At 40.5% G+C, this 12,363-nt stretch overlaps 1 protein-coding gene across 1 annotated transcript; it reads left to right on the top strand.

The window, feature by feature from the left end:
- Window positions 1–14: 14 nt before the first annotated feature.
- Window positions 15–12,176, top strand: kctd10 (potassium channel tetramerization domain containing 10). Its single transcript, XM_088335916.1, has 8 exons — window positions 15–89; window positions 3,229–3,340; window positions 5,068–5,281; window positions 6,753–6,922; window positions 9,022–9,108; window positions 9,182–9,234; window positions 9,346–9,541; window positions 11,195–12,176. Exons 2-8 carry the CDS (start codon window positions 3,338–3,340, stop codon window positions 11,411–11,413), a joined length of 942 nt encoding a protein of 313 aa, XP_088192042.1. The 5' UTR covers window positions 15–89; window positions 3,229–3,337; the 3' UTR covers window positions 11,414–12,176.
- Window positions 12,177–12,363: the final 187 nt, after the last annotated feature.

The following is a 12,363-nucleotide window of genomic DNA, read 5'->3' on the forward strand; positions in this document are numbered from 1 at the left end:
TGAATATTTTAGAATCTACAGTAAATGGTTCCCAAACTTTTGCAGGCTGGCGCCCATTTTGCTCTTCAAGATAATTCTTAGCGCCTGCGGTGAGTGATTTTCAGTCGGTTTCTTTGCTTGGAAGGAAGCAAGGCGACTGCACTGAAGCCCCGTTCTACTAAATATGATGTTGGGAAGGCAATAAAGTACATATTGACCTTGTTCCACAGCACTTGATAGCATTCAGAGATTTCATTTGAAACCAAAAATCTTGATATGACTTTATGAACTTTGGCCTTAGCTTGTTGGGAATTAGTTATCAAAATGTACCGTTTACCAAATTGTTCGAATTAGTTATCTGACTCCATTAACCAAACACAACCTACATTCACCCAACCATTTATGCACGCTCGTTTCTTGAGGGAAAAATGAACAGGAAAGCCGACATTTCCACACGGGGGCAGATTTATTTTCCCTAACAATTTAACCAAGTGTACTCCATCTAAAACGGTTGAATTAGTGACGTTGGCGTCTGTGGGAAGCCTTCTTCTGAAGTCCTTTAGCTTTTTTCCTATTGGCCCTCTTCTCCCCGCTTAATGGTGTGCCGGCTCCTCCCATGGGCGTGCCAAGGAAGCCCAACATGGGCTTCACAATCTCATAGACGAGCATCTTGATGTCTGGAACATTCTGTGTCAGCACACTCACGCGTCCTGTTATCAACAGAACTAGACAAAATATTCTGCATTTGGAACAGCCCTGTCATTGAACTAAGGCCCTCTCAGTGAAAATCTTCATTGCATTATGAGTCAATCGTATAAAATCCTTTATAGTCAAATGTATAAAATCCTTCAAGTTCAATGTCATTTTGAAGTGAAATCAGTTCTTCCTCTGCCACTCAAGTTTCTTCACCGTCGACATTTACGAATTGATTGATCGCTCAGTCTGGTATTTACAGCAATAAAATGTCCTCAAATCTCTCAGACACGTCTCTGTACAGTTAATCCAGGTGTGTACAATACACTCAAAGGTCATCGTCTGGTATGCCTTTTTTCCTTATCCAATTCAGAGAGGCTTGGGAACTGGTAGAGTGCAAGGCGAGCTATGTTTCGTTTAAAGAACTGTAACTTGGCCAGGAAGGTGGAGATAGCTGATTTGACATTTATCAGGGTAGCCTCATTTCCTTGCAGCTGCAAATTAACTTCATTGAGCTTTGTGAATTTATCTGCCAAATAAGCAATGTCATGCTTCATGTTTCTTAGTTCATCACACAGAACAGATTTGGAGTCTTGGAAGAATTCAGCAACTGTATCAAACAGTGAATATAAACGTCTCAGGCAGTTCCCCTTTGACAGCCATCTAACTTCTGTGTACAACACTAAACGTTCAAACTCTTCATCATTATCAGTGCACAGCTGTCGAAACAGTCGGGAATTGAGGGCATCTGCCTTGATTTTATTTATTGCCGTGATAACAGTACGCATGGATTTGTGTAGTCCACCGCTTCGGACTGCCGCCGCCTTCTTCCTCACCGCCCCCCCAGATCTTTCCTCCGCTCCCAGGGGAGCGGGACTGCCCACTTTGGGAACCACTGTTCTAGATGCACAAACTAAGCCATAAGTGCGACCAAATGTTCAAATCAAATGCTACGACGATTGGAAATAATACTGTACACTCAGTTTCACTCGAGAATAATACATATTTTAGAATCATCCCACCCAAGGAAAACTGGTTGAATAGATGGTAGAAAAAATTCTTCCGTCCGAATTTTTGTTTTAAAGTGAAAATTGATAAAATTCATCTCATCTCATCAGCCGTACCGCTTATCCTCATTAGGGTCGCGGGGGGGCTGGAGCCCATCCCAGCCATCTCTGGGCAGTGGGCAGGGGACACCCTGAACTAGTTGCCAGCCAATCGCAGGGCACACAGGGACAGACAACTCATTTGCTCATTCACACCTAGGGACAATTTGGACCAATTCACCTGAAAATGCATGTTTTTGGAAAAAACATGCCCGGAGGAAACCCAAGCAAGCATGGGGAGAACATACAAACTCCGCACAGGAAGTCTGGAGCTGGATTTGAACCCACGACAGGTTCCCATGACATGAACTGTGCCGCACAAGCGCTAACCACTGCGCCGCCGTGCTGCCCGAGTTGATAAAATTATTTTCCAAAATGTTAAAAAGAGCGCTTTTGGAGAGCAAAATTTAGGCCACGTTAGACAAAGAAAACACAATAACGGTCCAAAAATATTTGTTATTGCAGCTTTTTTGGATTAACTTTGGTCAAGTCACATTTTTTTGTTTAGCCCTTCATCACAAGATGTCTCAAAGCGCTGCAGAGGATTGCAACTACACCATCACCTGATCTTAAATCAACACGCGGGCAAGGAAAAACTCAAAACCTCAGGAGGAAAACAGAAACCATGAGAAGTCAAGTCAAGTCATGTTCATTTGCATTTAATCCGGTGTCAAATCCCGAATAGCAGCACATTTAACAATGCCATATAAGTGTCTGTTTATTTGACTGCTTTATTATATCATTGTTCATCAAAGAGAACACTTTCTCACAAAGACTAGTAGTCCCATCCATCCATCCATCCATTATCTGCACCGCTTATCCTCAGTAGGGTCGCAGGGTGCTGGAGCCCATCCCAGCTGTCTTCGGGCTGTGAAGCCCTTTGAGACTCTTCGTGATTTAGGGCTATACAAATAAAAATGACTTGACTTGACTTGACAGGGGACACCCGGAACTGGTTGCCAGCCAGTCGCAGGGCAGACAGAGACAGACAATTTGCTCAAGTAGTCCCAAACATGGATAAAACCTTTGCTGGGCATATGCTCTTTAGCACCTTTACTGCCATCTAGCGGCAGGGATGAGCACAATTTTGATAGATTTGAGCTGGAGACTTGCTTCTTTTTTGACATACAGTACTCAAATCTGGCTTACGGGCCGTATGTTTGGCAATCCGGGGTAAAATGCAACCCAATTTTACGCGTCCATTTTTCGGCTAAAACGGACCGACCAGATTTAGCCCAATATCCAATGTTCAAAAGACACTGGTGCTGATGGGGCGATAGAATAACAATGGAGAAATTGAAGTCGTGATATTTATTAACTATTTCATACACAAACTAACAATAAAGTAGTCGTGATTGTAGTAACTAAAAACATATTTGTCAAAATAAAATGCGTATATATTCTAAATTGTTGACTTTACAACTCGAAATAATGTAACTGTTTCTTTAAGGCGTAGAACGATGACGTCAGGTTGAACTGCGCAGGCACGGACCGGAAATAAATACGTAAACGCTGACGTAGGTTGGCAAGCAACGTTTCCCAAGTCTGCCGTGGCTTCTATGGTAAATGTTCTTTTTCATTTTGCACTATATAATAACTGAATGGATATGTTTGTGTTTACCACACGAATTGTATTCTGGTTGTCATTTTGGCGTTCTGCCCTTTGTTTGATTCTTCAAATAGCATTTAAATAGTCGTGAGCTAGCGCGTTAGCATTGTCTTCGTAAATGATATTACTACATTATTAATTTGTTAGACCCGGGAAAACCATTCCATTGCGCACGTTCCGTAATGGTAATCATACATTTTTTTTACAGTTCATCGTATTTCGATTTGTTGTTTATACGAAACTCGGGATACGGAGAACGGAATGTGGAAAAGGGGAAACGAAATGGTAGCCGACAAACCTAATTAGGAAGTTGGCCAGGCCTAATTCTATTTAACCGATTACAGTATTAAAAAGATTGATTACTAAATACATTATGTCTAATTTGTTTGATGACGTTTGTTCCTTTTTTCTGTTGAATTATGCGTATAACTTGATTAAAATAGATGTCCCCTGGATAAAGTAACATTTGCTGTTGTTAACATGTGCATAAAGAAACTGAAAATACAAACGTAATTACATTTGCACAAATTGTGTGTTGCCTAGAAATGCACAGAACTAAACTTGCGCATTCAAAGTGGTCACTGATATTTGTAACTAAATGAAACTATTTCATTTTTTATCACGGTTATTGTAATTTTAATTAATCGATCTTTAAAGTTCGTAAGATTTTGAATGAGTTTAGCCTGTCTCATCTGAATACCTTCAATATTGATAGTTATCTGTCATACTTAGGTGACTGGAAAACAATCCCCTACTCAAATTAGATTCACTGTACATATTAATATTTAATTCTTGTAGTGCTGTTTAATGTCACTCAATTCAGGCCTGTTACTTCTTACAATCATGGAGTCAGGAGAAAATTTGCTAAAATGTTTTTGGCTGAGGCTGTTTTACCCCTGGCAAACTAGATAATGGCACTATGACAGAACTGTTTATTGTTTGGGACAAAGATGCTTCAGGGAAATAGCTATATGTGTTGGACGATTGGCACAGTAACAATTTAACCATATACCAAAAAAAAGGCAAGGTGGCAATGAAGTAGCGTCATGTAATGAGCAGGGCATGCTTTGCTACTTCTGGATCTGGATGGACTGCATACTCACCCATCCATCCATTATCTGCACCGCTCATCCTCAGTAGGGTTGCCTGGGTGCTGGAGCCCATCCCAGCCATCTCTGGGCAGTGGGCAGGGGACACCCTGAACCGGTTACCAGCTAGTCGCCTAGGGACAATTTTGACCGGCCAATTAACCTGACATGCATGTTTTTGGAATGCGGGAGGAAACTCACGCAAGCACAGGGAGAACATGCAAACTCCACACAGGAGGTTCGATCTCATGTCCCCAGAACTGTGCCGCACACGCGCTAACCACTGTGCTGCTGCATACTCACCCCTGTGGATTTTTTTTGTCTTGCAATCATAAGCTCCAAAGGGGACAAAAACACCCAAATCAAAACACAAAAGCAAAAATAGGGAATGGTGTAAAACAAAATTGTGAAGTTTTCAATCTTGACTCTAAAGGGTTCATCTATACGCTTTCCTGCAAATGTTTAAACTATTTTCATTAAAAGAATAAAAACAGAAACTTTTGTAGACTGTCTTGGACATTGTTAAGACATGGAGTCACAAAACCTGGAAAGGACAGTACAAGCCCAGTTGTTTTGTGTGGTTGTGTTTCAGGAAGAGATGTCAGGAGAGAGTGCTGTGAGTCCGGCAGTGCCGGCAGCTACGACCCGGACCACATCCTTTAAAGGTTCCAGCCCCAGCTCCAAATATGTGAAGTTAAATGTGGGCGGGGCTCTGTACTACACTACAATGCAGACTCTGACCAAGCAAGACACAATGCTGAAAGCCATGTTCAGTGGCAGGATGGAGGTCCTAACCGACAGTGAAGGTGAGCTTCAAATGCGTCCCATGCATGCATCTAATTAAATTGGAATGTAGCCCCCAAAAATATTTTTGGTTAGTAGTCCAGTCTAAAGCCTTGGATTAGGCATGAAAATCTTTCACCTTTAAGAGAAGTTCAGCATTGGGAGCCAAAAAGGGTGACCTACGTCTGAGGACAAAATGTTTTGAGGTGGGAAGGGGGGGTTCTCTGCATGTGTGAAGCATGTGCTGAGTCTTTTAGATGAGACGCTTGTAAACCGCAAGTCGAGGTGCGTGTTGAGATCACCGAAACATCATTGCAGCCAGACGTGGTGCTGTGGACGCTAACCACCAAGGCGGTCCTCTTGATGGACATAACTGTTCTATGGGAGAAGGCGGCAAGGAGGAGGAAACGGGCTAAATACCAAGATCTGGCGGCCGAGTGCAGAGAGACGGACTGAAAGGCCACTTTGTACCCAGTTGAGGTGGGGTGCATAGGTTTCATTGGCTCGTCAACTTCTCGCCTGCTCAGGGATATGGGTTGCACAGTAGCTGGCCACCGGAGAGCAACCAAGGAGCTGGAGGAGAAGGCAGCAAAAGGCAGTTTGTCGCTGCGAACGAAGGATAGGAGGTGGAGGCCGTCAAACAACACCGAGGGCTTCAGTTGAGTTGGTAGGGATATTCCCAGACATCGCTCCGCCACTGGGAGATATCCTGGGGTTAAAGAAGAGAAACATCAATGACCGGTGGTCCCCAGCTGATATACCAGTTTGGCCCAAGCGTTCAGGGCACACAATATTCCCATGATTCGCTATCTTTGAGTGTATTTTTGAATAAAAAAAGGCAGAAAAATAACGCTATGGATCCCCCTTAACTTTGCCTGAATCCAAAAACTTTGGCATAAATCTGTTAGAAGTACTACTGTACTGTATTTATTCATGTCTAACACGGATTAGAATTGATCTCATTATCACACTATTTTTATTTATTTAAATGGTTTGAATCATTGCCGCGTGTTTTTAAGAACATTTGTCACTTTTAACGGCCAAAATTTAAAACTATTATTAACCAAAAAATAGAAGTGCCTGGTATACACCAATAAATATGGTATTTCCTTCACACCCTTATCACCTTTTAAGCCCTGACCCATTTTAATGCCCTGATGGATCAAACATTTGTGTTTAGTATCACTAAACAGAAACACTTATTGTTAATGGATTATATTTTAGTGTTTTCTTTGTTTAGACCACAACACCAGATAAGCTATTAAGTCAAGGTTTTATACAAATTTATGATGGACTTTATGTTTTATGGATGCTCAATTTGGATTCCTAATTGATTGTTGTGCAGTACTTTTATGTATTATTTGGTCAACAGCTCAACCTTTTAAAGTGGGTTTCAGCTCACCACACAAAATTGTCCTTTGAAGAACAACGGTTGTCAAAGGGCTTTGCCCTAGTTAATTACCTCTGTCAAATACTGTCATATTTCTTTTTAAGGTTGGATTTTAATCGATCGCTGCGGCAAACATTTTGGAACAATACTCAACTACCTGCGAGACGGTGCAGTGCCGTTGCCAGACAGTCGGCGGGAAACCGAGGAGCTGCTCGCAGAAGCCAAGTACTATCTTGTCCAAGGCCTTGCCGATGAATGCACGGCTGCATTGCAGGTATTTTCTGTCCACATTGTACCCATACCTGAGTTTTTTTTTTTTTTTTTTTTTTTTTTTTTTTTTTTTTTTGGTATGGGGTGGGTTCATATTTTGTTTACTTTAGTATACAGTCAAAATCACGAGAGAAGACATGTCAATGAGAATAGGAGAGGACTGTTCTAAAACCCTCAAAATGCTAAATCCCCAATCTGTTCTAAAGCCCCTCCCTAAGGTCTTTATTTCTATTAAATCTCCTAAAAGATCCACCCAAAATGATGCAGTGTCTTCCATTGAATTTTGTGAAACCCTGGTAAATGAACAGTCAAGGAGGGTCCAGGGGCATTGTAAATTTTGAAGTCAAATTTATCAATCTGAAGCATTTTTAGAGCAAAATAAAGAAGCAAGATCTATGATCAATGTCCATTCAGCCATCCATTATCTGCACCACTTATCCTCAGTAAGGTTGCGGGGGTGCTGGAGCCCATCCCAGCTTTCTTCGGGCAGTGGGTTGGGGACACCTTCAACTGGCTGCCAGCCAGTCGCAGGGCACACAGGGACAGACAATTCGGTCGCTCACTGATTCACACCTAGGGAAAATTTGGACCGGCCAATTAACCTAACATGCATATTTTTAGAATGTGGGAGGAAACCGGAGTGCACGGAGGAAACCCATGCAAGCACGGGGGGAACATGCAAACTCCGCACAGGAGGTGTTAAACACTGGTGCGCATTATACACCATTACTGATGGTATCTCAAATATCATATTTTTTCAATAATATAAGTTTATGAGACTTAAGTGGAAACAATGCCAGCATCTTTTTATGGCATGGGAAATACAGAGGTGTGAAGATCAAAGAACCGCAACATGATTGGACAGTGGCAACAATGATGTAAACAGTGCATAATAGTTAAAATATCAAACGTCAGTGAGAAATTATAGTTTAACGAACTGGCATCCTTTGTAATCTCCTTTGCAAGTGTCCTATTTTAAAAACCGAAACAAGCAGAATAAACTTATCAGGAGTAACTTGATGCAATTGCAAGGGCTGGAACAAACTAATTTTAGAATTACTTTTCGGATTATAATATTTGATTAATCTGTCTATGAAGTCAATCAAAACGGGTAACGTTATTTTTTGTGGTTTTCTTTTTCAATACCTGCATTTCATAACATTTCCTTTTTAATTAGCATAGTTTCAGTTTTCAAATGATCTATAACCAGTAAAATATTGAGCATAAATTTCATAATTTTGCTAAATAGATCTACATTACTCTCGTCAAGCAAACACTTGCTACCCCTTTTACTTCTGAAACAATGTTCAGTGTTCCCACAGAACCTTGAAAAGTTTTAAAAGGCATTCAATTCATTATTCTTAAAATAAGGCCTTATTCGGCATTAAAAAGTCTTATATTACAATGTTTGAAAGTCTTAAAATGTGAACACATTAAGGTTTGTATTTTTCCTAAACTAAAAAGATTTAGTAACATTTATCAATTCTCTTTCTTAATCTTTCATGGCACCATCGTGTAAGCACAATAACAGAATTATTTAAACGTTTATGTGGTTTCGGTCAGGCCTTTTGGAACAGACCCACAATAAACAGCGAGTTTGGACAGAGACATTTACTTTGGACCGTAGGAAAGCGTAAATTTGATGAGAAGTGGCTGTCCGAAGAACGTTTTTTGCCATGGCTTAAAGCTGTGTCAGGTTATGTGTTTGAGGCACGATGTATTGTGTGCAAAAAATATTGGTATTTTTTTGTTTGTTTCATTCAATTGTTTGTTGTTGTCAACTCGGTCTTAAATTTGATTTTAAATGGCATTAAAACAGTCTTTAAAGGTCTTGAATTTAACTTGTTTTAAGCTGTAGGAACCCTGAATGTTTTATTTATGATTTATTGTCAGCAATAGGTAAAAGACGATTCTTTTATTTTTCATGTTAGGCAATAAAAATTGGTGACATTGTTTCTATTGAGAAACAGAAATTCTGAGGGTTTGAATAGTTGATTTCAAAATCGATTAGTTTATACAGCCCTTCTGTTATTTGTATACCTTTTTTATGTCTTACTTAGTCCCTCATCATTTCTGGATGTTTTTTAATGATTTGTCTTTCAGAATAAAGAATCATATGAGCCTCTATGTAAAGTGCCTCTGATGACATCATCCAAGGAAGAGCAGAAGCTGATTGCGACGTCAAATAAGGTATCTATCTAGATAGTTTTAATATCAAGACCATTTTTATATTTACTTGAAACGCAATATTGTGTCTTCACAGCCTACAGTCAAACTACTATATAACAGAAGCAATAACAAATATTCTTACACCAGGTGAGACCTTTTCCAATCTGAAAAACTCGACACCTCTAAAGGAGCGTGATGTATGATTCAATCTCGTTGAAAAATATGTACGAGCTTGCTTTTTTTCCCTGTCCTTTGCAGCAATTCTGACGACAACATGCTGAAAAATATTGAACTGTTTGACAAGCTCTCGCTGCGCTTCAACGGACGCGTGCTTTTCATCAAAGACGTGATCGGCGACGAGATTTGCTGCTGGTCCTTCTACGGGCAAGGTCGTAAAATTGCTGAAGTGTGCTGCACCTCCATTGTTTATGCCACTGAAAAGAAGCAGACAAAGGTGAGACGCAGGAGTGAAAGTCTCAACTCGGGGGAAAATTCTCTGTTTTGAAGTAAAAAAGGATGACTTGCGTGAATTGTGTAGCTCTGAGGAGAAAATGTTTTGAGGGGTCGATCGTCAAGTCATGTTTATTTGTATAACCCTTAATCAAAACAAGTCTCAAAGGGTTGCACTGACCACAGATTATTTTAGACCATTGTTACGTCATCCCCTGATCTAAAACCTTCATGAGGGCAAGAAAAAAAAGCTCAGCCTGAGGTAATCCCCCTTCCACGATGACCCGGCTGCAATAAATGTTGCAAGGGCATCAACCATTTGGAGAATATGGACCATCTGGGACTCTTTTGAAAGGCAACACTTGGAATCACTACAAGTGCTACTAACATTGAGTCATCTAAGTTGCAACACATAGAAATAAAAGGGTTTTTGTTATCGCCTGAATTTCTTTTTTTATCACATGCCAGCAAAACAGTGAATCACGGTCAACTTTCAAAAAAAAAAAACAGCTGGGACAATAGAATAAAGCCTTACCCTCTCCCAGGTCAAATTTGCTCACAATCCTGAAAACTAAACACTGTATTTTACACATTTTTCTATAGATGTGTCAAAGTGTTCCAAAAGTGGCTATTTGGAGATGACAATTTTACAGCTCTAAAATCTTTGCAACTGTGTATTTAGTTTTGGCCAATTTTGGACATTTTGAAAGAGTTGTAAATGTTTGACTTCTCTTTACAGAAGTCATTCCATGATTGTGCACACTTGCGTGTAATAATTAAGCGAGAAAATGGATCCCGGGTTGCATTTACTTGCGTTTATTTTCGGCTCTGATTTAATAACGCCCTATAAAATTGCATAAAATTAAGTTGGAAATTTTATTGGCTAACCAATGTGTCAATCAATATTTGAATCACTATGGGCTAAAGATCTTTGAAGCCAACGTTGTCATATCGTTTTTAATTATAATACAGGCTAAGTATCGTGAGCTTGCGATTGGGCAAAAGCTATGTCAATCCAAAGTTTAGAGGCTAACTGCTCTATTGCAAATCATCTGACGAGTTATTTCATTTTTAAGGGCAATTATGGAGCGAAACAAACTGATTGCAACAAGGATCCTGAAATGATGCAGAATGCATTGAGGTGGATTTTTTTTTGTATCTGTTTGTATTATTGTGCTTTGGAGTAAATATTTTACACGGTTGGATTGACTGGACAGCCCATATTTGCGTGGAATCCTATAATCAGCTGACAAGAGGACGTTATTGGTCTATATTTTTTTGAGTATCTTGTTTCAGACTGATCTTGATGTTTCTGTGATGAGTACATTTTGAAGTGGTCACCATATCTTGAATTCCAAGAGTTTGAGCTTTCCAATTATACGGCGCATGACTGGTGACATCTTGAAGAGACAACTTGGTTTATAGATAGTCTGACGGTCTGCCTGCAGATGATTGATGGACTAGGCATTTCATTTCTCAATCCTACCCCCGCTTTTAATAATAATAATAATAATAATTTCCTTTGTATTGTCATTCTTTGTAACAATGTACACAGAACGAAATGTCGATACACCTGACCCGTTGTAGCGAGTCGGTGCAGCCGCAGCCAGAGGGCGCCGCCATTATACCAATTAGGTATGTCTCTTTTGCGGTCTAGGTGGAGTTCCCCGAAGCTCGAATCTACGAGGAGACCCTCAATATCCTCCTCTACGAATCCCATGACGGGAGAGGGCCGGATAACGCTCTCCTGGAGGCAACAGGTGGCGCCGCTGGACGGTCGCACCACTTGGATGAAGACGATGAACGGGAACGAATCGATCGGGTCCGCAGGATCCATATCAAGCGGCCTGACGACCGAACTCACCACCACCAGTGAGCCTCAGCTCGTCTCAGCTGAGGCCTTGCAGAGCACCGTGCCTTATTACTCTCCTCAGTGGCGCCTTTTTCATAACCATGAGACTGTATAAGTGTGTAGCTGTGCAGTTCTTGTGTCTGTTGTGGTCCAACTAACTGCGGTGTTTGTTCACTTGTATCACGATTGGCTTCTGGTACGCAGAAGCTAATCGTAGTCTTTTGCTCAGATTAGTCGCATCTAACATTGTTTGTCGTCTATGTATTCATCACAAACAATCCTAATGAGCTCAAGATTAGTCATGCAAGCAGCTAGAAATTTATCACTCAAGTTTCTCTTCACTGTTAATTCAGTGATTGGAAGTGTCAACTGAGAAGCAGCCAGAAGGTGGCACTGTTTTATTCTTGGAGGATTATCGTTGTTGTTTATTACCCCCCAAAAAGTGGATTTTCTCATTGCCTCCACACTCCCAACACTTTTTCAGTTTCTAACAGCATCACAACGTATCTTTGGCGGGAAGTCGAGCCCTCATCTGAAGCGGTTAACGGATTTGAGGGGCAAGACGTTAAAGTTGGTGTGTAGAGCTTAACTAGATGACTAAACTGGTAAGAACCAAGTCCTGCTGACATTTTTTAGTCACAGAAATTAAACCACTACATGACAGACAGTTCAGTTTTGCACAGTTCTAAATCCATACGTGTAACAATCTCAGCCTAGATTCATTGTACAGAAGTGAAGAAATGCGTTTTATATTTATACACCTCAAATACATTTCTACAAATATGAATTGTTTTTATTTTGCCTGTTTTTTGCGAACAAGTAAAACCTTTCTACTGCACACATTGTATGTTAGATATTTCCAAATGAGGTCCCAGAAAGTTGTGGTAAGCCTCATGTTAAATTTTAAGCGGTATATAGTAAAACAGCATGTACTCATAAAGGATTCTAGTCCGTGTGACAGTGTGTATTATCTG

This window comes from Urocampus carinirostris, chromosome 5 (genome assembly GCF_059441175.1).
Source record: "Urocampus carinirostris isolate Australia breed hairy pipefish chromosome 5, RoL_Ucar_1.0, whole genome shotgun sequence".
NCBI classification, from domain to species: Eukaryota; Metazoa; Chordata; class Actinopteri; order Syngnathiformes; family Syngnathidae; genus Urocampus; species Urocampus carinirostris.